A 24,236-nucleotide genomic window follows, 5' to 3' on the forward strand; every position below is an offset into this window, starting at 1 on the left:
ATCCCAATCCACAGCTCGATAAAATAAGACTTTAGACTTGATGTTCAAGTCCAAAAGGATGCACCTGAGAGCGGAGTTTGGTTTACCACGTCAGGCAGAGGCAAGAAGTATTTTAGAAGCGGAGCAGCCGTTACTCAGGGGCTTATTAGGACATCTTCACCACAGGGACGATAGGACGGCTCAGTGGGAAGAGGTGCTCGCCGTCAAGTGGACGGCTGAGTACGAATCTCTGGACCCTAACGATGGAGGAGAGAGTGACTCCGTAAGTGTACAGTGTGGCACACATGTGGCCTCCTCCCAGAATAAAAAGTAAGTGTAATTAAAAAAAAAAAAAAAAAAAAAAAGACTTCCCCAAAATAGATGGCATCTCCTTCAGGGGCTGGACCAACTCTGACATTATATTTTGTTTTCAATCGGTTCCCTGAACATTAAGAGTACAAATAAATTCTCTGAGACGTTTTGTTGGTATAGATTTTAAATTACAAGCTTGATTTGACACCCTCAAATACAGTTCTTAAGAAGGCTAGTTATAAATAGTTGTCAGCACTTTCAGATGAGAGGAGAAATGGTACCTCAGTACAGTAGATGAGCTCTTTATGCATGGGATAGCGTCCTCTCCTCTCTAGGTGGGATGCTCCAGTTCATGCAGTAAATGACTATGACATTTTCAAAGGTGCCCACTTTAAGTCAAGCGGTCAGCCTACTCCCGATCACTCTGTGGTCCCTGAGGTTGGTGACCGCCCCAGCTCCTCTGACGCACAATAGGGCCCCGGTTAGCCAGGTGTCATTTCGGGCCCTTCTTTTGATGATGGCTCCTGGGAAACCTTGGGTTCTAGAAAAGTGGCCAAGGTGCCCGAGAGGTAAATATAACACCAGAGGTCACACAGGACTCTGAGTGACCTAAAGTAGGCAAACAGGAGGAAGATTTTAACTTTTCTTGATATAAAATTGTCAGAAACAAGGGCCACCAAGTCCCTGCAACTAGAAATCACAAGGGTGAAACACGTTTGTGTACCATGCGGAGGCCCGCACAGAATCCTCACTAACGGCTTCCACAGAACCCCTGCTCATGGCAGAACCAGGACAATGGGACCCTTTTTACACATGATGTGAATACAAAGTCTTCAAATTTATAATAGGACATTAAAATAATCTTGATAAAATCAGCCTCAGGTATAAGGAATCTAAATTTCAGTATTCTGTATACTTCTAAATAAATAACTCTGATCTATAACCATTGAAAATATTACAGTTTATGGTGACATGATAAGAGATAAGCCACACAGTATTATAGTAAAAATAAAATGTCAATTTAAAAATAAGCTAAAATATATGGAGCTGAAACAATAGAAATCAAAACACTAAGTATCTGATTAAATAGGTAGCGGTGAGATGACCAAATACATGCTCAGCTACACACTCTCAACTCATACAAAAAGCCCTTTAAATTCACAAGGTCCAAATAAATAAGCAGAAACACAAAGGAAGGTACTGTGCCAGCCAGTAACTACAAAGCAGTTTCTCTCTTTTCCTTCCAAATGATTCTAACATGAAAACAGATATAAAGATCACTTGCTAAAAAACTATAATTCATGATTTTTTAAAAAAAGATGTTGCCTAGAATACAAAAAGTCAAAGCAAGGCTTCCTAAACATTAGATCACTGTACCGTAAATAAGGAAAGGCCACCTAACGACAGATTTAAACAGAACTGGACATTTAAACTTGTCTATTTAAGGTATGATTGAATTTCCGCTTCATGACCCCATGACAGGGAACCAAAATGAGTCCGTGGTAGGAACACACATTCCACACACCCGAGCGTATGGCCTGCAACTACTCAGTTACACGTGGTGTCCTGCTTCATTGAACTGAGTACGGGTTTACCTTACATGAACACCCACACACTAGGAACCACCCCTCACGTGGACTCCTAGTCTCAGTTCCAGAACGTAATAACTGCTCAGTAAGTCTCTCTCGAGTGGTGGAACCAGGATGCATCGCTTCAGGCAGCACAGAAGAAGCCACAGCGGAATCTCACCTGAGACCTGGGAGTTCTGTCATGGTGCCTTCGGGCATGTCAAATTCACTGCCACAGATCCGCCCCTCAAGGGCCAATATTCCTACGGTTTATCTAGTTCACAGGGAAGCCTTCTCCAGAGATGTGTGTGTGCCTGCACATTGTAGTCAAGTTAAAAGAATAAAGGTCATCTTTGTACTCTAGGCTGGATATCCGCGTGTGGTAACCGCTTCAGACATACACGCACCCACACAACCATTTCACAAATGGAGAATTTAGAGTAATGCCCAAAGCTTAAATTATACAGCTCCCAGATTAACTAAAAAATGGCATTGGAACCATAAGGTAACTCTCTCTGATTACAAAGAAACGTATTGCGTGGTGGCGGCGGCGGTGGGGGTAAGCAATGCCTACGGAGCAACGACTGTAAACCGGGAGTGTCCTTCAGGCCTGCATGACGCTGCCCAGTGTACTTCACTGCACAAGCAAGCAGCAAGGACAGGCGTGCTCTCCACAGCGCCTCCACCAGCATCAGCCTTCTTCCGTGCATCATCATTCGGACAGAGTTCTCTGGGCTGCCTCTGAAGTTGCTGTTTCTAACATCCGTCCTGGGGTCCTTGCTGCTGGGGAGGGGGAATGTTGCGTGACTCCTGAAAGAAAAGCTGTTTGGGAAGTCTGCATCGTTGTCTGTCCCCCTGCTGCTAGGAGAGGTAGACCCAGTGTTTGAGCCCCGCCACCCCCTGCAGCAGCTTCGTGTAATAGAAGTCCATGTTGTCGGCAAAGTCTGTACAAACAGGTGACTCCATGTCACCCAGAGTGCAGTAGAGCGCAGTTCCTCCAACACTGAGGAAAACCGTGGCTATGCACAGCAAGACGAGCAGGATGCAGGAGCCGCTGCTGACTTCATCTGCAAACGAGAGAACAGGGGTCACACAGCATCGTCACACAGCCCTAGTCAGCTCAGTCTCTTCACCTGCTCTTCCTCTAACCGCAGTTCCCTCTGCCCGCTAATCCATGCCAGCAACCTGGTTTATGTATCTCTTCCCGCCTCTTCTTCATACTGTGAACAGTCAGTCCTCCGCATCTGTGGGCCAAACAGTCTGAAGAAATTTTATCCGTACGAAGTATGTACTCTTTTCTCATTGTATTCCCTTAAACAATACTGTGTAACAATGGCTTTCAAATTATCGAAACTCATGAGATAGCATATGCAGTCTGGATGACTTCAACTGTGGAGCCAACTCCCTGACCCAAGACACCCTTTAACAAAGAATAAATAGCTGGGCGTGGTGGTGCACGCCCTTAATCCCAGCACTCAGGAGGCAGAGGCAGGAGGATTTCTGAGTTCGTAGCCAGCCTAGTCTACACAGCAAGTTCCAGGACAGCCAGAGCTGTTACATGAGAAACCCTGTCTCAAAACAGGGAGAAAAAGGAAGAAACAGAAAGAAAACCAAGTATGCAGGAAGGACTGGTGTGGTGGTTTGGCTGGGAAAGGACTTGGCTTGCAAGCTGGTGGCCTGAGTTCAGTCCCTGGAATTAATTAATGTGGAAGAAGAGAACTGGCTTCCCAATGTTGTCCTCTGACCTCCACGCATACACTGTGGCACAGGTGTGACTGCAGTCATCACCTTCCAGGCACACAGGGGGTGTGAACAGCCTATGAAAACAATGTGCCGTCTCAGATAAGGGTCTTGAGCATCTGCAGATTTTACTATTCTAGAGTCTTGGGTCCTGTAGTACATGGAGGTACATTTTAATACCATTTAGGTATTTGAAAGTATCTATTTTGTTTAAATACATTATGAGCTGGGGTGGCAACAAGCCTCGAGTGGCTGTGATTGATACAAAAAAGATGCAATGTGAACGTGAAATAGATTCCAGCTTTGGAGGCCTGAGTGTGGGAAAGAGGATGTGAAATATCTCATCAGCAATTTTCCCACACTGATCAATCACATGATGCAATCCTTTTGATACACTAAGTTAAATGAGCACATTTCATATATTTTTACTTTTGTTATGTGGCTGCCATAAAATGTAGAAGCACCTATGAGGGGCTGGAGAGATGACTCGGTGTCTAAGAGCACGGATTGTTCTTCTGGATGACCCAGGTTCGAGTCCCAGGCACCATGTGATGGCTCACGACCCTCTGCAACTCCAGTTCCAGAGATTCTGACGCCCTCCTCTGGCCTCCTCAGGTACTGCACACATGTGGTACATGGGCACACATGTAGCAAAACACCCATGCACGTAAAAAAAAAATCACCTATGAGCGTCCACATTACACTTCTAGGACACAGTATGATGAGTGGAAGGTTAGGCCTCTTCAGGGCGCTGCGGGCAGGTGGTGAGGTTTGTACCTACACACGTGTCAGCCTTACCTAAAGGTTTCATGACTGCTGAGACCGACTGACACACTCTATGCACCTGCTTTCCATCGTCCTGAGACAATGGCAGAGCAGTGACTATTATTTTGTATTTTGGGGAAGATCAAGCTGAGGAACTTGATGAAGAATGAGGGGGCCTGAGCGTTCCAGACCCTGGTGCCCTTGTGTGTGGTCAGGATGGAGGACTCCACAGGGGTGGGGGTGGGGTCTGAGGCTGTGCTGGTTACCACAAGATGCTTGGATAAAAATAAAGCATTCCCAGGGCCTTTCAGCTCCACAGGTGAACACCCTAGGCAGTTCTCCCGCTGTCTTAGAAACACAGTTCAGTGTTCACGCCGCTGCTCGGTGCACAGAGAGGCACACGGACAGGCCCTGAGCTGGTTTCCACCTCCCTGACTCGCTCCTGCCTCAGGTAACTCTGTCTGCGACCACACAAGGCAGCTGTGCTGTGAGAGCATGGCCTCAGTGCTGGCCAGGGACAGAGGTGCTCAGCGACAGCAGGGCTGAGCAGATGCCCTTGGGAGGCGCTCAGCTTCCATTCGGAGGAGAGACTGCCGCGTGATAAGAGAGGCATTAATTTGTTACTGAAAACAAAATCAAAAAACAAGCTCACTACAGAGAAAAAAAGAAAAGAGGAAAATACTAAGGAAAAAAACCCGAGGTAAGTTTTAGACTTTGACCACTTCTGGACTGGGGAGACCACAAGGTCAATTTTGCAACTCGCTCATTTATTTCAGCAAAAAAAATGCTTCAAAAATGAAAGCTATAACTCGATTTCTTTCCGTTTCCCTGACAGAAGATAGAGCAAGTCCACACAGTCCTCACAAAGCCTGCTAGCAAACATCGGGCCACACGACTGTCCAGCACTCACGGCTGGTGAACCGCGGCTGGGCGCACCTTGATCCAGGTTATCATCTATTTCCTGGAAGCGCACTCTCCGCTTAGCTGGCCTTGGCTGCATTGGGGCAGGATGGTCTCCCATTGCGTCATTCCTCTTCTTTAGTATGGACACCAGCCCTTCTGCAGGAACGGCCTGTCGGAGATCGATCGGGAGAACCGTTACGTTAAGGTGGGACTCATGGGTGACCTGTCACACATGCAAGCACAGGAAGCCTTTCAGTGATTTCTACTCCAGCTCTCTTCACTTAATAGGCTCTCTCTCTCTCTCTCTCTACCCCCTCCCTCCCTGAGACAGGGTCTTGTCCAGGCTGGTCTTGAATCTGTGGCAATTTTCCTGCCTTAGCATGAACGCTGGGATTACATGTATGTATGTGCTGTGACATCTGGCTCAGGGACAGTCTTTAAGACACAAAGACACAAGGCTTAAAATACACGTGGCGGCAAACTTAACATCAAATGAGTTACCTCAGTTCCTCAGGGAAAGTACACATTAATAAATGATCTCTACTCGTAACCTTCTGGGGACTTTTCTTCTAGAGTTTCTCTCAGTTTTCTATGACTCATTACTCTGTATGCAGAGGTAAGGACTATTTGGCCAGCACCCCCTGGTTCTTCTTTTTTCCCCTCAGATAAGGGTCTCCTTCAGCTCATAGCTGAGGATAGCTTGGAACTTGCTGTAGCCCAGGCTGGCCTTGAATCGGTGATCTCCTCTGAGCCTCCTGAGTGCTACTGCACCTACCCTCGCTTCACTCCCGTTTTTTTGTAAATTTAATTGGAAACTACCCAAATTTTGCATAGCTCTGGGGGCCTTGAAAGCAGAACTGGGAAGCTGTGACAGTCTGGTGCTTCATGGGAAAACTCTGCATCAGGTACCTTTGCCCCCCCCCCGCCCCACTTCTGATTTTCACACACCTCTCTCCTTATACGCCATCTCTTATCTCAAACCAAAAGCACTTGCTTGCCATTTATTTAGGAACAAAGGCCTCCAAAGTGCGGGGGAGGGGGAAAGAGGGTCAGTGTGGAGAGGCAGGAGGGGTGTGCTCACTTCTGCACACCCCAGCTGACTGGGAGGAGGTGCCTGCTTGCTTCAGGCCATGGATGATGACGTGGGTGGGCACTGAGGATGTCAGGGGCTGGAAGCTAGGATGGATTGTAATGTCATTTATCCGATCAATGGCATAAAGTACTTAATATGATTTCCAGTTCCAGGCAGCAATCTCGGATAATTACGGATTCCATTAGTTCTTTTTATAATTCAGAGCTTTTAGGAGCAAACGGCTCTAGACAAATAGTCTTCTATCGGGTTCTCTGAACCTGGGTCTATAGAAACCATTATCTTAAAAAAAATCAATAAGTTAGCAATTTATTCTTTTTATAGGAAATACATGTTTCCGATACCCTTCTTCTGAGAAAACTCAAGTACTTGACTGACATTAAAAGGCTAAGCACAGGGCTGGCACGATGGCTCAGTGGGTAAGGGAGCTTGCCACCAAGCCTGAAGACGGGCCTGGGTTTGATCCTTGGAACTCACAGAATGGAAATAGAGAATCGACTCCCTTCACTCACACACACACACACACACACACACAACACACACACACACACGCTGCGGCACAAGCATGGCCCTCTCAATATAGAAACAAATATAATTGTAAATATGTGCAGGAATAGATTTTTAAACTTTCTTTAGAAAACATTGGAGAACTCCTTCATAAAACAATGGAAAATGATTTTATAAGTACCTTGCTCAAAATGAGAAACAAAGACACACTGATAAGTTTGTAAAGAGCAAGGAAAGGAGCCGGTGAGATGGCTGAGGAGGTAAAGCACCTGATGTGCAAGCTTCGAGTTCGATTCCCAGATCCCAACCCCGGAGGAGAGCACTGACTTGGACATGCCTGTGGTGTGTGGGTGTCTGCACTCGGACACAGGTATCACACACACACACACACACACACACACACACACACACACACACGTACAAAATATGTAAATAAACTTCAAAAACCTTAAAAAGCAGGGGACAGGAAATAGAAATTGGTTTTAATGAAAGACATATAACCAGCAATCTTTGTATTTCTAGAAAGTGTAAAACGAAAGAGAAGAAGCCTCATGTAATCTTCATTATCTTTTTCATTAAACATTTCTGTTATACGTTTGCCAGTGGTAAACTTACCTACCATAGGAAGCTTTATTTTTGTTTTCATAGAGAGTCTTGCTATTTTCTCAGGCTGGTCTTAAACTCCTGGACTTAAATGATCTTTCTGCTCTGGCCTCTTAATAGGACGGCAGGAGTGCCTACTACATGCCAGGCAAGGGTTCTACCACAGAGGTGAGTCTCTAGCAAGGAGTTAAGGTGCATCACACTTATTTAGTGTGTGTGTGTGTGTGTGTGTATGCAATTTTCAGGAGTTGGTTCTTTCTCTCCACTATGTGGGCTCCCGAGATTGAACTCAGGTTGTCAGGCTTGGCAGCAAGTGCCTTTACCTGCTGAGCCATTAGCCAGCCCTTAAGGTACAGTTTTAACTTAGAAAAAAGAAAATCCTATAAAACAGGTGATGGTGGCTCACGCCTTTAATCCCAGCAGAGGTGGGCCGATCTCTGAGTTCAAGGCCAGTGCTATATACACAGAGAAACCCCGTCTCGAAAAACAACAAAAACAAAAACAACCAAACCAAACAAAACAAGTGTTAAAACCTGCTGAGCAAGCTTGAAGACCTGAGTTCGGATCCCAGCACCCAAGTACACAGCTGGGCGTGTCCATGCACCTGTAACCCCAACACGGGGGTGAGGAGTGGAGACGGGCAGACACTGGGGCTTGCCGGCTGCCTGTTTTGCTGAAAAACATCAACATCCAGGTCCAGTGAGAGACTGTTTCGAGGAAAATAAAGCCAACATCTGGTAGAGGGACAGAAGAGACCTAACACCCTCTTCTGGCATGTACACACAGAGGGACAGTGAGAAGGGTGAGCCCAGGTACACAGTTAAGTGTATCACTGGAATATTAATTTTGCATTTGTAAATTTAAGAAACAAACTATAATCAAATGATGTTGGAAGTAGGTCAGACCGAGAGAAGTCCCCTGGAATGGCACTGCTGGTCTCGGTGTGGCAGCGATCACCCCTACCTTACTTCCAGGAAGGAGACTCTGGCTCTGGAGGTCGTCAAGGGAGGCAAGCCTTATTGAGGGCCGTCTTGTTTCCTTTGGGTGGCAAAGGACTTAGGGAACTTTGGAAGGAGGACAGAGGTGGAGTCTGAGAAAGCACCGTGGCATGGGATGGATTCGGAGTCTGCTTTGACTCCGGGCTAGGGTCAGGCCTCCCCTTCTTTACAGCAAAGCTCTTTAGTTTCCAAGCCTGCCCCACCCCCTCCGGCCCTTTCCTGTCCCACTGTCGGAAGTGAAGGAGATGCTCTTTTTTTTTTTTTGGGTAATAGTTTGGAACAAAGAGTTTGGACTTACCTGAAACAGAATTCCTACTTCCCACAGCATAACAGCCAAAATCAGACCTACCCCACCCCAGAATTAATTAATTCCTTCCTTCCTTCCTTCCTTCCTTCCTTCCTTCCTTCCTCCCTCCTCCCTCCCTCCCTCCCTCCCTCCCCTCCCTCCCTCCTTCCTTTCATGGTGTGGGGATCAGGACCAGTGCTTTCTCTATGCTAGAAAAAAAAAATAAAGAAAATTTAAATCTTCAAAAGAGGTTTATCTGTAAGAGTAAATTTAATTTCCTGTTTTCAATTAGCAAATTGCTTTCTTACCCAAACACTGTATACCCAGCCTATCCCCTCAGAACGTCTGAGCCATAATTACAGTAATTGGTGGCACTCTGCTAGATGCCGGGCTGGAAAACATCCATCTGCAAATAAACAGCTCATCCTGCTCAGCAATCATGGCCACCTTAAACAGCAGACCAGAGTACACAAAACAAAATGGTCCTGTGACTTGGAACTGCAATTCCCGATGGGGAGAAGAGGGCAGAGCACGCTGCGGTACCTTCTCACCAGATTATGGGGGAAATGGACCAAAGTTAGAGCATTTTCATCTGGAACCTCAAAGCGTGTCAATTTTAAACAAGAACACATGCTTGGCTTCCAACTAACTTGACAATGAACGCCCCACAGGCCACACAGGTATACTGTGTGTATCTTTTTTTTTTTTTGTTTCCTCGAGACAGTATCTCTCTATATAACAGCTCTGGCTGGCCTCGAACTCACAGAGATCCTTGCCTCTGCCTCCTGAGTGCTGGGATTAAAGGTGTGTGCCACCGCTGCCAGGCTTTATTGTAGGTATCTTAAATGCGAGCAATTTTTGATAAATGTGTGCTTTTAACAGACAGTTCTACCCTATGCCATGCTCAGTCCTCACAATGGTTTCAGGCATTATCAAATGAAAAGCCATGTAAAGAGCCCAGGAGCATGACTGAGTTCACACTGCGGCAACGTGCAGAGTTAAGAACAAACTCATGGTGAAATACTGAGACCTGATCTGTACTGTTAGGATTTCACTATGTGCTGTATGTATTTGCTACCATTAGAGTGAAATAAATGGAATTTTCAAACAAGTTGTACAAGGCTTTTGACTTCCCAGAAGTTATTTATATTTTCTACCTGAAATTCTGATCTTTTGTATTCCCCAGTTAGAGGTACTTAACTAACGGCTATTCTTGTCATGGAGGACGGCTGGAAGATGGAAGACCTTTGGTACTTAACTAACGGCTATTCTTGTCATGGAGGACGGCTGGAAGATGGAAGACCTTTGGAAGGAGCAGATTAATGTCATGGCTACCGTCACAGCCAGACCTGGGGGTGACAGTTAATGTGGGAATGCCATTTCACAGAGGAGCCTGTGGCTTCCTCGGGCCTCCCAAGGCTAAATCTAGGAGGAACGCTGCAGCAGAATATGCCAAGTGGGGAAGCATCTAATGCATCCAATGCATCTAAACACGTGGATAAGCGCTGCCGCAGGCGCCTGCTCTTGTAACGAGCTCTTGCTTGCACCAGACGGGAAGGAAATGGAGTGTCGGGCGGCACCCATTTTCCATCTCCAGAAGACGAGGTGAAGAGCTTCCACGTTCAGTGTCTATAGCCCTCACCCTGCTGGAGTGATTTCGCAGATTTTTCACATTGCATTTTACGTTACTCACTGTGGGTGTGGGTGTGGGGTGCGGGGTGCATGCCAGCCACAGCACACATGGAGGTCAGGGGACGGCTCCACGGAATCAGGTCTTCCTTCCCACTATGTGCGTTGGCTAGGTCGAATTATCAGGCTTGGCGGCAGCTGCCTTTAGCAGCTGAGCGTTCACTGGCCCCTTTACTAATATTTGAAACTACACTGTTCATTCTTATGTGAATTTGGTTACAATAATCCATCTAGAAAGCAAGCCTCACGGAGACAAGGACTTGATCTCTGTTTACTGCGGTCCCCTGGTCTCTATCAAGTAGTAGGTGCCTAATAAACATGCTGGAGAGAAAATGAGTACACCCAGCACACAGTTAGAGGCTAGGCAGAGATAGAGAGATGTAGCCACAGGATCCTTATCTTTCGGGACCTGGGAGCTTGCTATAGAAGAAAGGACGACTGTGTCCTACAGTAAGTAGGGAAGATCACAGCTGGGCAAGACCTTAGGAGGAATGCTGCCCCATCCTGCCATCACCCTAAGTTCAGAAAAGCATGCCAAGAGAGCAGCAACGTCACAGAGTTGGGCACTGTGCTGGGTACTTTCCATACTGCAGGGCAAGCCCTGGAGGCTGAGGCTTGGGAAGAAGGTGGCTCGTCACTGGAAGCTACAGCAGAGACAACGAGGAGCAGAGGTCAGAAAGCGCAAGGCGTGTCTGGAGGCAACAGGGGGGGCAGACGGACTGCAACTGAAAACAGGACCGTAGGAGATGATGCTGAATGTGAATGGGCCGGACGCCCAAGAATTCTGAACGTCAGGTACATAGCAAAGCCTTCTCCAAGAAGTTATAGGGAGCCCCGGGAAGAGGACACAAGGACATTGTAGGGCAGAAGTTTGAGTCAACAGGCCAAGTGTTAGAGAGGTAGACTGTCTTTGACTTAGTAGTATCTTTTCTTTCCTTCTTTCCTTCCTTCCTTCCCTCCCTCCCTCTCCCCTTCCCTCTCTTTCTCTTTCCTTTGAGGCAGGGTCTCCTATGTAGTTTCAATGTCCTTGAACTCACAGAGATCTGCCTCCAAGTTGGGATGAAAGGTCTGTGCCACTATATATGCTCAGGCATGCTGGATGTTTTGTGTGTTTATGTTTATTTTTATAAATGTTTTGCCTGCATGTATGTATATGTGCCATGTGTGTACCTGGAATCTGAGTTCAGAAGAGGGGGCTGAATCCCCTGGAACTAGAGTTATAGATGTTTTCAAGCCGCCATGTGGGTGCTAGAAACCGAACCTGGGTTCCTGGAAGAACAAGGGCTCTTAACTACTGAGCCATCTCTCTAGCCACAAGTAGAGAGGTTTAAAAAGATGAAAACTCCTAGACAGATATGGGGACATCTCTATCGCCCTACAGTCACGTCATTTCACTTCTTTTTATGACCCGATTGGCCCTCCTGGGTGTCAGTTTGAGACTCCAGGTCTACACAGTGTTAATGTGAGATCACAGGGAATAAAAAGGGCTAAAACAAGAAGACACTTATGAAGTAGCTAATGCAGATGTCCAGGAAGAGCAGTAAATATGCAAATTCGAAATGTAATTAGAACAGGAAAGGAACTTGGTAAAGAAACATGCCAATCAAGATGCATTAACTAACTAGAAATGTAAAAAGCAGTCTAAAAACAAGAGGCAAAAATGATACCATCTGGTACAATTTAAAAATGGGCCATCCCAGGGTTTTCCTCAGGGACTACTTAGAGAGCTACATAAATCAGGGGTCAACCATTCCCACCCCTGGTGTTCCTGGAAGCCAAAATGTGAGCAAGCTATATCCCTGCTTCCCTGGAGAGATCCACCCTGAGCAAAACCGTCATGGCTGCTGTTTCTAAGGCTCTTCTTTTCCCAAGACCTACAGAACAGCCATCTCCATGACTCCCCCAAAATGGCTGCTTAGCATGGGCCTTCCATCTTTATTTGGTAAAGGAACCCCACAGCAGCTAACCTTTTTTAAAATTTTAATTTTAAAACTGTGTGTGTATGTGTCTGTGTGCACTCGACACACATGCAGAGGCCAGATCAGGATACTTTGAGACAGGATCTCTCACTGAACTTGGCACTTGACAATTTTTAGCTAAGCTGGTTGGCCAGCAGGCTCCAGTAACCCTCCAGTAACCCATCCATCCCATGCCCGCCCACCCGCTCAGCGCTATGGCTAAAGGTCTTATCCACTAAGACATCTCTCTCCCCAGCCCCAACAGTGACTTAAAACATTATTTTATTTTAGTTTTGAGGCAGGGCCTCCCTGTGTAGCCCTGGCTGGCCTGTTTCTGAGTGTTGGGATTAAAGGCGTGCACCACCCCCCCCAGCTTCAGCTGTACTTTTAATCATTACCTCTGTATCACTGTGACTCAATGGAAGTCAATCACAAAACTCATTAAATGTGGGAGTAAATGAGTGGCCCTAACTTGTTGTCTCACGCTGTACAATGCTAGCTTTTGTTTCTTACAAAATCTATAAAATAAACCAGGCATGATGTCACACACAGTGTCAGTCCTGGGAGACTGAGGCAGGAGGATTCCAAGTTAAAGAACAGCAGTTTAAGTTACACAGTGAGACTCTGTATCAAAAACCTTAAAATCTGGGCGGGAGTTAGGTCAGTAGGTAAACGTGCTTGCTCTCAAACCTTACAACCTAAGCTCAACCCCAGGCTCCATGTGCCAGGAGAGAACAGGCTCCCACAAGTTGAGACCCGAGGCACATGTATACCAAAACCCACACGCAACCAATAAATGAAAGCAATAAAAATGAAAATAGAAACCCCAAATCTACGGAATGGAGATAAGTGTGCCGAGTGTTTTTTCTTACAGCCGTGGAGACAGTACTGGGTAACAGTGGGTCGTGTAGTTTTCAGTAAGAAAAAACAGCAAGGCTCCAGCTACTAAGCTATTATTTGGCAAAATTATTCCTGGGTTTGAAAAAAGCTTACCAAGTCTAGAAAGCCTCATTTACACATGCATTCGCACTCATGAGCCAAAGTGCTGGAGACAGGTTTCCTTCTCTCTGGGGTGAACATTACTTCATTTTATAGGATGAATCTTAGTCTTAAACAACATAACAAGTGGCTGTTGACAGTTACAAAAACAAGTTCTCCTGGAGCCCGAACTGAGCAGTGCCGAGTGACAGGAGAAAACCCCTGGCAAAGAGAGGCCCTGGCGCCCTACGCGGTGGCTAAGAGCTTCAAGCAGAAGGGGACCCTTAGAGGGCAGAGTCCCGGGCAGGGCAGAGGTAGCCGGCAGATTCCAGGAGAAGAAGAGGGCCGGCCCAACAGTGATGGGGCAGCAGCATGTGGGCAGGCGGGTGAGCTGCTCCCTGAGCTGGAAAACTACCAACCCGTTCAGCTGCTCTGGAGCTGTGGAGGCAAGAGCAGGAAGCCTGGGACAGCGGGTTGTTAGCAGGGACAGCGGGGAGCCCCTACCAATCAAGACTCGCTTTAGACGCCACAGTGCCCAGCAGTGCCAGGCACATGATTCTGTAGAGGTCTGCTGCAAGCACAAAGCAAAAACTGGTTTAAAGTTACGTTTACACTTCAGTGAAAACTAAAGTTTTGGAATTTAATTATTAAGAATTTGCCGGGCGGTGGTGCCATGTGCCTTTAATCCCAGCACTCGGGAGGCGGAGCCAGGCGGATCTCTGTGAGTTCCAGGCCAGCCTGGGCTATAGAGTGAGTTCCAGGAAAGGTGCAAAGCTACACAGAGAAACCCTGTCTCGAAAAACAAAACAAAACAAAACAAAACAAACAAACAAACAAAAAAAAGAATTAGGCACTGGCGTGCTCAGCAATAGAGCGTTGCCTAGCACATATAACACTCTGTGATCTACCCCCAACACAAACAAATAAATAAGCCAAAAATGTGCTGTAATTTTTTACTTACAGTAATCCCAGCACTTGAGAGTGAGGGGCAGGAGGATCAAGAGTTCAAGGCTACCTCAAATGTTGAGATCCCGTCTCAAAACAGGGAGAGGAACATCCCCACTTCCCCAGCTTAAGCAGGCTCAGAAAGACAAAGTAGACCCAGGGGGCTGGTGAGCCTGAGGCCCCGCCCCAGATCCGCCCACCGTGACTCCTGAGGCCCCGCCCCAGATCCGCCCACCGTGACTCCGCTCTTGGCTCCCTTCCTGGGAGAGCAGGACACCTGCTATAGCTTTTATCTTTGTTTTTCTAGACTTACTTTTGTATTTATCTTTTCTTCCCAGGATTTAAAAAATTCTCTTATTAAACCAAGGACAACAGTCATCTTTTCTTGCTTTAATTTTTCTATTTAATAGCTCAAAAATTCATCAAGTACCTCGCGGTGTCATTATTTTGAAACTTTACTCTGTTAAGTCTGTTTCTAATCATTTAAAATGTATGCTGATACACTAAAGGGACAGTGAGCACACACCAGGCTTCCTTTTCTGTGGGTATGGGGAGAAAGATTCCCTGACTCAAGTGTGACCAGTCTTGTCTTCATCTGAGTCCCTGAGAATGCTAAACTGAACTCACAAGGCTGAAAAGGGAAAATTGCATTCAGAACCACGCCTGTGTCTAGAGGCAGACAGAGCAGCTTCCTGAATCATAAAACACATCAATGACTGAAGCCATCCGATTCAACAAGCATGAGTAACTTAACAGTTAACGTTTATGTTAATGGAAACATTCCCCTCAAGATTAGAACCAGAGAAATTTCATAAAAACAAAGCAGCACTTTGCACAGGTGAGAATTCATCTTACTCTTTACTTCCTGCCGGCCTTACCTCTGCGATCTCTATCTTCTTGGCCAGATCATCAAGGGAGAGTGAGCCCTCATCAGGAGGCAGGTTCTCCTGGAGACTGTAGGACGCCTCTTCAGGAGAAAGGTCTTGGAGGAGGTCAGAGTCGTCGTCCTGGATATCTTCATAGGAGAGGGACTCTTCAGCATCTTTTAAGCATCCTTCCAACAGGCTGTTCAGATAGTCTTCGGTTTCCTTACTGACTTGGTCTTCCTTATCCCGCCCTTCTTCTGGGGCCATACACACTTCTGGGCACAGTGCACTTACGTCAGACGCTTTACCGTCACCACAAAGCGCATTCTCAGAGCCAGGCTCCAAGTCAGTCTGACTCTGTGGTGATTTCCCATCAGGCTGCTGTGATTCATCTAATTCACCGCTCGGAAGCTGATCCCTGGGCAGCGCTTCAAATACACCCTGAACTGGCAGGCAGAGTTCTCTCCGGTGTGTCTGGGAATATTTACCCTCTGAAATCAATGAAGGAGGTATACTGCCATGGCCTAGCAAGAGCTGCCGCTCTGTCACTGACTCCTTGGGAGGAGACACCTTAGGGTCTTCGGCCACACCACCCCCGGGGCGGTCCTCTGAGGGAGGTGCCTGCAGGCAGCTGTCATCCTCACCGGCGTCCTCAGCAGCATCTGGCCCTGACCTGCTCCTGGCTGTCTCTGGGGAGTGGGTGTGGAGCTCCAGTGTGGCACTGGAGCCGCAGAGCTGCTCCGCCCCCTCCGTGTGGTCCTTCCCTGCAGTCACTGGAAGGCCCAGCTCCGCCCCCTCCGTGTGGTCCTTCCCTGCAGTCACTGGAAGGCCGGGGGAAGCTGCCTGCCAGTCCATTTGATGAGAGCCGGGACTGCTCCCTGGGGGCTGCTCTTCATGCTGGCCTCCACCCGGTTCCATGCTAGGGCAGACTTCAGTCTCTGAAGAGGAAGAAAAGCGAGCTGCTGGTGAATTCCAAACAATGCTTTGCATACACGGGTGGAGAAGGGACAGATGAGTACATGTGCTACAAAGATTGCTCTAACCCTCTCAGACAGAAATGCTATCTGTTGCATTGCAGTGTCCTTAGGTAGAACATGCATGCTGAGTATTTAGTAAACAGTATTAATGGTTCTTCAAAAACATGTTAAAATAAATGAATGACTCAGTCTTTATTATAAATGAAAAAGTTTAAATTCTGAATTTTTTTGGTCTTTTACATTTAAATGAATATACTTACTGGTCTTTCTGTCTACTGAAGTTAGAAAAGTTTTCCCTTCCACTTAAGGCATAGCATCCTGAGTAAATGCTTTTAGGTAACCTTAGTAACAACATAAAATGTAAGTAGAACTAAATCTAATCGGAATGAACAAGAGTTTGTTCAGATCAAATTTGTAATTTGAACAAGTGCCCTTAAAAATGCGCTTTCAAAGATAACGTCTTAGTACATGGTAGCAAAAGGGACAGAAAAAGGATACATTTTGACAAGAAGGACAAACAAGTTTGCATTTCAGCCTTTCTATCTCTTTACCAGAATAAAATCAACTTAAAACACTTTTTAAAAAACCTTAAGACACGCCTTTAATCCCAGCACTCGGGAGGCAGAAGCAGGTGGATCTCTGTGAGTTCGAGGGCAGCCTGGTCTACAGAGCGAGATCCAGGACAGGCACCAGAGCTACACAGAGAAACCCTGTCTCGGAAAAAACAACAACAAAAAACTTAAGACAGTTAAAATCCTTTATGTAAGTAACAAGTGGATATTGCCCATTGGTTAACAGAGAAACATTCTTGCCTTGTTAAATGTTTCGTGATGGCATATAATCCCCACAAATAAGAATCAGAAGTGCAAGATAAATTAATAATTTTATTATTTAATTTTAATTTATTGGAACTTCAATTTACTAGCTGACAGTCCCTATCACAGACCAGGCATTTCTTTTAAGGACCGGCTCAGATGCCAGAGAAGCCAGAACTGGGCTGGCGGCCTCGGCTCTAAATGCAGAGGCGGCACTAGGAGTCTGGGGTTCTCCCCAAATATCAGCAAGGACTGAGAAGAACTGGCCATCTCTGGAGAGTCCTGTATCCCCTGATCTCTCCACTCTCAAGGTTTGACTGCGAGAAAACATGTGGGCAGCTGGTTCCGTGGGTTCTATGCTGTGCCCCTGAGCTTACTGGCACCCCCCTTTCAGACAGCAGGTGGAGGGCAAAGGTCAGAACAAGGAAGGTTACAGCCTAAGAGGAAAGGGTCAAGCTCAGTCACAAATTCCCAGTACCCAAAGGTTCAGAGATAGCCCCCAAACATGTCTGTAGGATTCAGAGACTGGGGAGCACATTCCCTAGGTCCTGGTGAACCACAAGGTCAGAGGGTCACCACAGGTTGATAAGCAACAATGGCAAAATATAATGTAAGATACAAAGAGTTAAGAATTCCAAGCTGCGCCAGGCGGTGGTGGCGCACGCCTTTAATCCCAGCACTTGGGAGGCAGAGGCAGAAGGATCTCTGTGAGTTCGAGGCCAGCCTGGTCTACAAAGTGAGTTCCAGGAAAGGCACAAAGCTACACAGAGAAACCCTGTATTGAAGCTCCCCACCCCCCCAAAAAAAATTCCAAGCTGCAAAGTCGACTGGAAAGTATCTACAGCATGGACAGTATTCTGTAAAACACACTATTTTATCAAGCTGGGGTGAGACTTCCTTCCTTGTCCAGGATTCAGTCCACACGCCTTCATAGGATGGACATTAGCAGGCTTAGGCTTGCTGAAGCCAGTGATAATCCTGCAGTTTACTCAACCAAAGCATGAGGTATTCAGTTTGAAGCCAGAAGATCCAGGTTCTACCGAAGAATCAGGGCACCAGACAAATGGCTATAAATATGGTGCCTCAGCCTCCCCATCTATACCACAGATCACAGCGGAGGCCAAGCCGGGGCAACGGCAAACCGGGGCTGGGGGGCAGTGTGTGACAGGCTCTTACACAGCCCTGCCCAGGCTGGGACTCACCAGGCAGCCCAGAAGGGCGACTCTGAACTCCTGTCCTTTCCTGCTTGCACCTCTCAGTTCTGGGGTTATAGGTGTACACCACCACGTCTACTAAGTTGTAACAAGCTTATTTTACCCGGTTTCTGGTATAAAAATGACTAGAAAAGAGACACCAAGAAGAGAGTACGCGGGATGGACACAAGGCAATGTCCCCAATTTGTGTCATGACAGGAAAGGGGAGGGAGATCTCAAAACGATTTTAAGGTATCTACAGAGGAAAGGGCCAGTGGATGGACGCAGCCACATCCACATTCTCAGGGACGCTCACTCAAAACTTCTGTCATCTCTTTTTAAATCCGGGCTCTCAGGCCAGGATCAGAAGGCTCACGATATAAATTGATAATAAAATCAGTCATCAGGATAAAAAATACCTGGAAAAATGTTAGAAAAGGAATTTCCCAAGTCTTTTTGACTGAGGTACAAAGTGGTATAAAACATCTTAAATGGTTAAGAAACACACACACACACACACACACACACACACACACCACAGTGTATGTTAGTGCTATAAATTACCCAGATAGAACTTCTCATTATCTAGATTTGTAGAAAAGGTCAGTACCTGGTTAGTCCATTTAGTAATGGTTTTTTTTTTCCTTTTTAAGCAAGAAAGGATGTCTAAACATACCAAAGTCATTTCAGATAATTTATGTATAATCTGTTTTTCTTACTGACAATGCAGAAATTATTTTGTTTTTTTAAAACAATTTATATTCTATTACTTCTAGTTATCTAAAAATGGAAATACATATAAAAATGTGGGTTTTATATTTTTTTTTATAAGTATTTGTACAAAAATCTAAATGCAAAAAAAATTCCAACATACCAATTCAGATCTAATATGTTGTGTGGTGCTTTGATTGTGTTCTGACAAAGATTGTTTCAAGTCAGAGGGTGGAGCTAGCCACTGGCTGACCAAAATTAACCATAGAGGTTTGCAGGTAGACAGGGAGGACACAGGAAGTAGTAAGGCGGGGCTGAGAGAAAATCTCGGCCCTTTTGGAAGGAGGAACAGAAGAGGCAGGAGGCCACTGGTGGCTGCTCCCGACTTCTCTGATCTCTCAGAGTCTTTCCCTCACACCCCCATGTCTGACTCCTAATTTCTTATTGATAAATATTAATTAGCTTAACGCCTCACTAATACTTTAAAATGCCACAGGTAACAGGACTCTCGTCTATTGCTCTCCAGCGTAACTGTACGGACCTGGCTCTTTGGCTGTCGCTCCTCTTCCCTTTGGCTCTTCAGACGCTGTCACCCGGGTTAAGCATTTTCTTCCCAGGGACTTTTCCACAGGTGCTATCTGAAACGTTTTATAAAAGAAAAAAATAGTCACAACTTTTTTGAGAAACTGTTACATTACATTAGAAAGTAACAAGTGTCCTGAGACAAGGTTTTCTAGAACAGTCCAGCCCCAGGCCTAAGATGCTGACACCCTCCCCCACCTCCCCCCCCACCCCCACAAATGCTTACAGAACTTCTCTTACCTTAGGCTTGGACAAGAGAGGGCTGTAGAAAAGAAGAAAAACATAGTTTTAAAAGTACAGCATGCTTCCAAACAAATGTCACTGAAATGACGATAAAAAATGGAGCCCCTCTACATTCTAATATTAGCGCAGAACGTTGCCAGGGCCGAAACCCCGCCACCAGCTCACGTGGTTCAGGACAGCTATAGCACGTGTTTCCTCGGAAGCCAGTGACTACTGAAAACCCCCAAACAAGTTACACGTGCTGCTGACGCCCATAAATGTTTTGCAATGTCAGTTTGAAACAGATTATGGCAGAAGATAACTATGTTGGAATTACCCATGGACAGACAAGTAACTTTCAACTGTTAGGTTTTAACGAATACCACTCTTAACAGTATGCCAATAAAGGCATGGATGAAATAAATTCTCGCTTTATTATTATCATAATACTTGGAATCAAGAAACAGCTCAAATGTCTACAAATAAATGAAATGGGTATGTAAACTGCCACATGGTACAACAGCAAAACATCAAAACTGTCACTGCATGTGATAAAATGTAACCCAGAAACAATAACTGTATTCTGCATCATCCATTTGTATGAACTTACAGGCCAGGGACACCCACAGTTAAAGAAATCAGTTATGATCACAGGACAGGGAGGGGGAAACATGGACTTCTGAGAGATTAGAATGTCCGTGTCTTGGATCCTGTTAGGAGTGGTAGTCATAGACTATGAGAGGGAAAAATTTACCAGGCTCATCACTGAACTATAAATAATGAGAGAGAATTTGGGGTACAATGATCTAAAGATACCATACTCATAGCATGTTCAAGTAAATACTTCCAACATCTGGGATACACTAACAAGTTGTGAGTTCCTTCAGGAGGGCAGTGGGAGGTGTCTGCATTGAGTATATTGAAAGTAAATAAATTATATTTCCTTTCAAGCCTACTCTTTTAAATATAAAGATGAAAATATAAATAGAAAGCTAACATAGGAACTTCCTAAGAATATGAGTTACAATTCAGAATCCCTCAAGACTGCAGCAAAGGTTCAAACTGCCTAGCCCAGGGAAGCCATCTTCAGAGGGCTGAACTGACATTTCTGTCCAAACCTCTATCAGTCTTCCAGGTTGGTCTCCAGGATAGCCAGGTTCCTAAGCAAATGCCCTCTCTTCTGCATGTTTAGGCAGCAATTACTTGGGACTGTTTCATTATCACCGCACAGAGATTTAGTTTACTGTCCATTATTCTGAAGAGAGGAGGACAGAGTTACCAGCAAAATAGAGTCCTTCATCTTTGTGCAGAGGACTCAGGACCTAAGCCCGGAAGTGGGCACTACTTAGACACTATCGCGCTTCAGAGCTCTGAGTGGTCCATTAAAGAATTCAGAACAAAGATAAGCAGAACAAAAAATAACAAGCTTTGTTATTAGGATGATTTAGTTTTAAAAATCCATTTCCTTGACATGAATCAAGCATTTGGAATGTACCCAGTAAATGAAGTTTTCCTTCATTTAGGTTAAATCCTACATACTGTGCTTTTTAGACTGTTCTAAAGAAGGTTACAACTTTTCTTATCACACACAAATACTGGAAAACAGCCAAAATATCAATAATCAATACACAGAAATATATACATTTAATAAAATTAAAGTAATAAATAATGGTTAAAAAAACAAACAGAATAAAAAGTCCTATTGTGCAACTTAGATCATTTGGCTTGTTGATCTCTTAATCAAAAAGTATCAAAATTATCAACGTGTCTAGTTAGAAGGAGCCTCTGAGCCTATGGAAACCTAGTGAGGTCGGTATGAACGAGAAAAAAAGCTGAGAAACCTGAAAATTTCATTAGACTCAGTTCAATTTCTTAAGTTGAAAACAGCAAGAAACAAATAAATGGATTATACATTTCAATACTCAATATAATGTGTATCTTCAATATTCTCCAACTTACTTTAAATAAATTATAACATACTTACTCTTTATGAGTTGTGCAAATTTTAGCAAGCTGCTCAAAATCTTCACCATTAAATCCCTTTTCTGAATTCCTCAGAGGCGTCACTGTATGTGGCTGGACAGCTTTCCATTTTGTTTCTAAATTTAAAGTATTTGTTAATCACTGGCTCTTACAAAATGTATTTAGGCTCTTCAGTAGTTATTAAATATACAGCCACCTTCTCAAGCAACCCAAAAGTTAACACAGTTAGAAGAGCTAAATGATGACTTCACAGTACATGCAAAGATCATTCTATAAACAAAATTAGCCAGCAGCCCATGCAGAAGAAATGAAAACAGCTTCGAGGAGCAAGACACAAAGAAAACAGCCTCTGCCTCCCTCTCTCCTGGTGCTGGGGGAACTCACCGCCTGCACTCGCTGGGTAAGCTCCCACCCTGAGCTACATCCCCGGCCTGTGCTTTGCAATAGTAACTTGACTGTGTAACTTCAATTCTTTCCACATGCGAAATCAGGACAATATGCGCACTCTCTAGATAGCGAGTTGTTACATTCCTGCTGATTCCCCAAGTTCCAGGTCAGTCTGTACTTACCCCACTGTTCCTGAATGGCAGAAAGATTTGCGAGCAGTTGCTCATGATACAATCGTTCAAGCTGGATGAATTTCATTGCTCTCTCATCTGAACAGAAACACTGAGGAAAATAGAAATCAAGACTATCGACACTAAACTCCACTCTGCAAAGGAATGTCCTATAGAAGACAAGAAATGTGTACCTCTGACCAAAAAAAAAAAAAAAAAAAAAAAAAAAAAAGGCTCTAATTATTTTTTTTTTTTTTTTTTTTTTTTTTTTTTTTTTCAATTTTCTGCTACTTTTTTTAGCTATTGTACCAGCTGCTCGAACTCACAGAGATCCGCTCTGCTCCATGCTGGATAAAGCGTGCGCCAACGCCGCTGCTCTAATTATTTTTAAATTTAAGCACATCTGACACGAGGTTTCCTGGCTTTGGAGTAGGTACATTTTATCGTAAGACATGATGGAGAGGTACATGGGCTCCACAAGCCAACAGAAAGGAAAGGCTGTACTCAAGGACTGCCCGCTGGCAGTCATGAAAGCAATATACTGGAAAGAGGACCCACAGGGCATCTGGGAGTCCATGGTTTTCCCTAATTTCTCTCCTTAAATGACTCCCTGACTAGGAGACCCTTCAGGTAAGTGTTTCTTTCTGCCCTCATGATCCTTTACTTACTTTGCATTGGACCTTTTTTCTCGTGAGTCAAAATCAGCACATGCTAAATAATGAAAACATGGCATGGGTCTGTTATAAAAATAACTCACCCTAGTGACTTTCCTAATTATCACGAAATTCCCTTTTTTTTTTTTTAACCCCCCTTTGGTTGATCTTCTTATGACCTTTTGGCTTCCCATCTGTATCATACTAACTTGCATCTTAGGAGGTTTGAGAAACACTGTCCAAATGCCCAGCTTCCTCTGGGCAATGTTCTAAATGTTGACCCAGAAAAAAGGAAGAGATGATCGGAAGGTTTAGCTTTGTGTCCTTTCCATGAACACCAAGAGGTTCAGCTCCCCCTCTCTGTCACCTTAACGATTTTAGGGACCAGGAGAAGCTGAACAACTCCTCTGCTCCCTCTAGCCAGGACTAAATGCTTCCTATTCAAAAGCTAACAGGGTCTACTTGAGAACAGTATTTTGTTGGTTACTAGTGAAACCCAATTTGTCCTTGGCACCTACATACGGCTGTGCATCATAAAACATTTCTGTCAGTGAGGAAGCATTAAAAGATAAATTTAAATTGCCCAATATTGCTGTAGTGTGTTAAGATGACGTTCTCCAAACAACAAACCCCTAAATGATGCCTTTCTCAGGACATAGCCCTGTTGTCCAGCAGCTCAGACCACCGCTGCAGTGAGCAGTCAGGAATTACTATGCGTTGTCGGACATGCTCCATTATGTGCATGTTTGACTCCTGGGCTTAAGAGCGAGAGAGTCTAACGGACTTAGTCTTCTTTCTCAGCAGCATGTGTTTTCCCCATTCTCTTTAACATTAATGTTTCATATTGGTAAAGTTAGGTCTCCTTGATGAAAGCCAAATTTAGGTGACTCTAGGGGATTTCTGGAGTGACCTATTTCCTACACCTTGCTCTTTGAGGGCACACACAACTGCCAAAACCCACCCAAACCATATGGTCTACACATCTTGTTGCACAACTCAAAAAAAAAAACCGTTGCACGTTTACCTCAACTTTTTTTTTTTTATAAAAAAGAAAGAGAAATGTTAAAAAAAAAAAAAAAAAAAAAAAAAAAAAAATGGGTTCTTCAAGTGTTCTATGAATTTCTGTCTGTAGTCAAGAAAAGGATACAGTCCTCTTCCTGGAAATAGGTCTCAGCTACCTATAAAGACAAAAGAAGAAATGAATATTTGAGGGAAAGGACAAGCTTGTGAAAGGAGCCAGCAAGATCTTGAAAGGTTGCTTTGATAAATTACTAACAAAAGCACTTTCACCACATTCAAAGTTCGGAGGACACTGCAGGCGCAGGACACGATCCTCAGGTCTCTGTCAATCACTCT

The 24,236-nt window shown here is 44.9% G+C and overlaps 1 protein-coding gene across 2 annotated transcripts in view; it reads right to left on the reverse strand.

Moving 5' to 3' along the window:
- Positions 1 to 457: 457 nt before the first annotated feature.
- Cnst (consortin, connexin sorting protein) overlaps positions 458 to 24,236 on the reverse strand; it is a 79,981-nt gene continuing 56,202 nt past the window's right edge. For both annotated transcript variants that reach the window (XM_037211191.1, XM_037211192.1), the window contains exons 4-11: positions 24,028 to 24,058; positions 22,240 to 22,326; positions 21,672 to 21,786; positions 19,706 to 19,727; positions 19,425 to 19,521; positions 15,200 to 16,125; positions 5,301 to 5,436; positions 458 to 2,926 (exon numbers count right to left, since the gene is read on the reverse strand). In XM_037211191.1, coding sequence (XP_037067086.1) covers positions 2,721 to 2,926; positions 5,301 to 5,436; positions 15,200 to 16,125; positions 19,425 to 19,521; positions 19,706 to 19,727; positions 21,672 to 21,786; positions 22,240 to 22,326; positions 24,028 to 24,058 — 1,620 coding nt within the window. In that variant the 3' untranslated portion in view covers positions 458 to 2,720. The remainder of the gene's footprint in view (positions 2,927 to 5,300; positions 5,437 to 15,199; positions 16,126 to 19,424; positions 19,522 to 19,705; positions 19,728 to 21,671; positions 21,787 to 22,239; positions 22,327 to 24,027; positions 24,059 to 24,236) is intronic.

Source organism: Peromyscus leucopus, chromosome 15 (genome assembly GCF_004664715.2).
Source record: "Peromyscus leucopus breed LL Stock chromosome 15, UCI_PerLeu_2.1, whole genome shotgun sequence".
Taxonomy (NCBI): Eukaryota; Metazoa; Chordata; class Mammalia; order Rodentia; family Cricetidae; genus Peromyscus; species Peromyscus leucopus.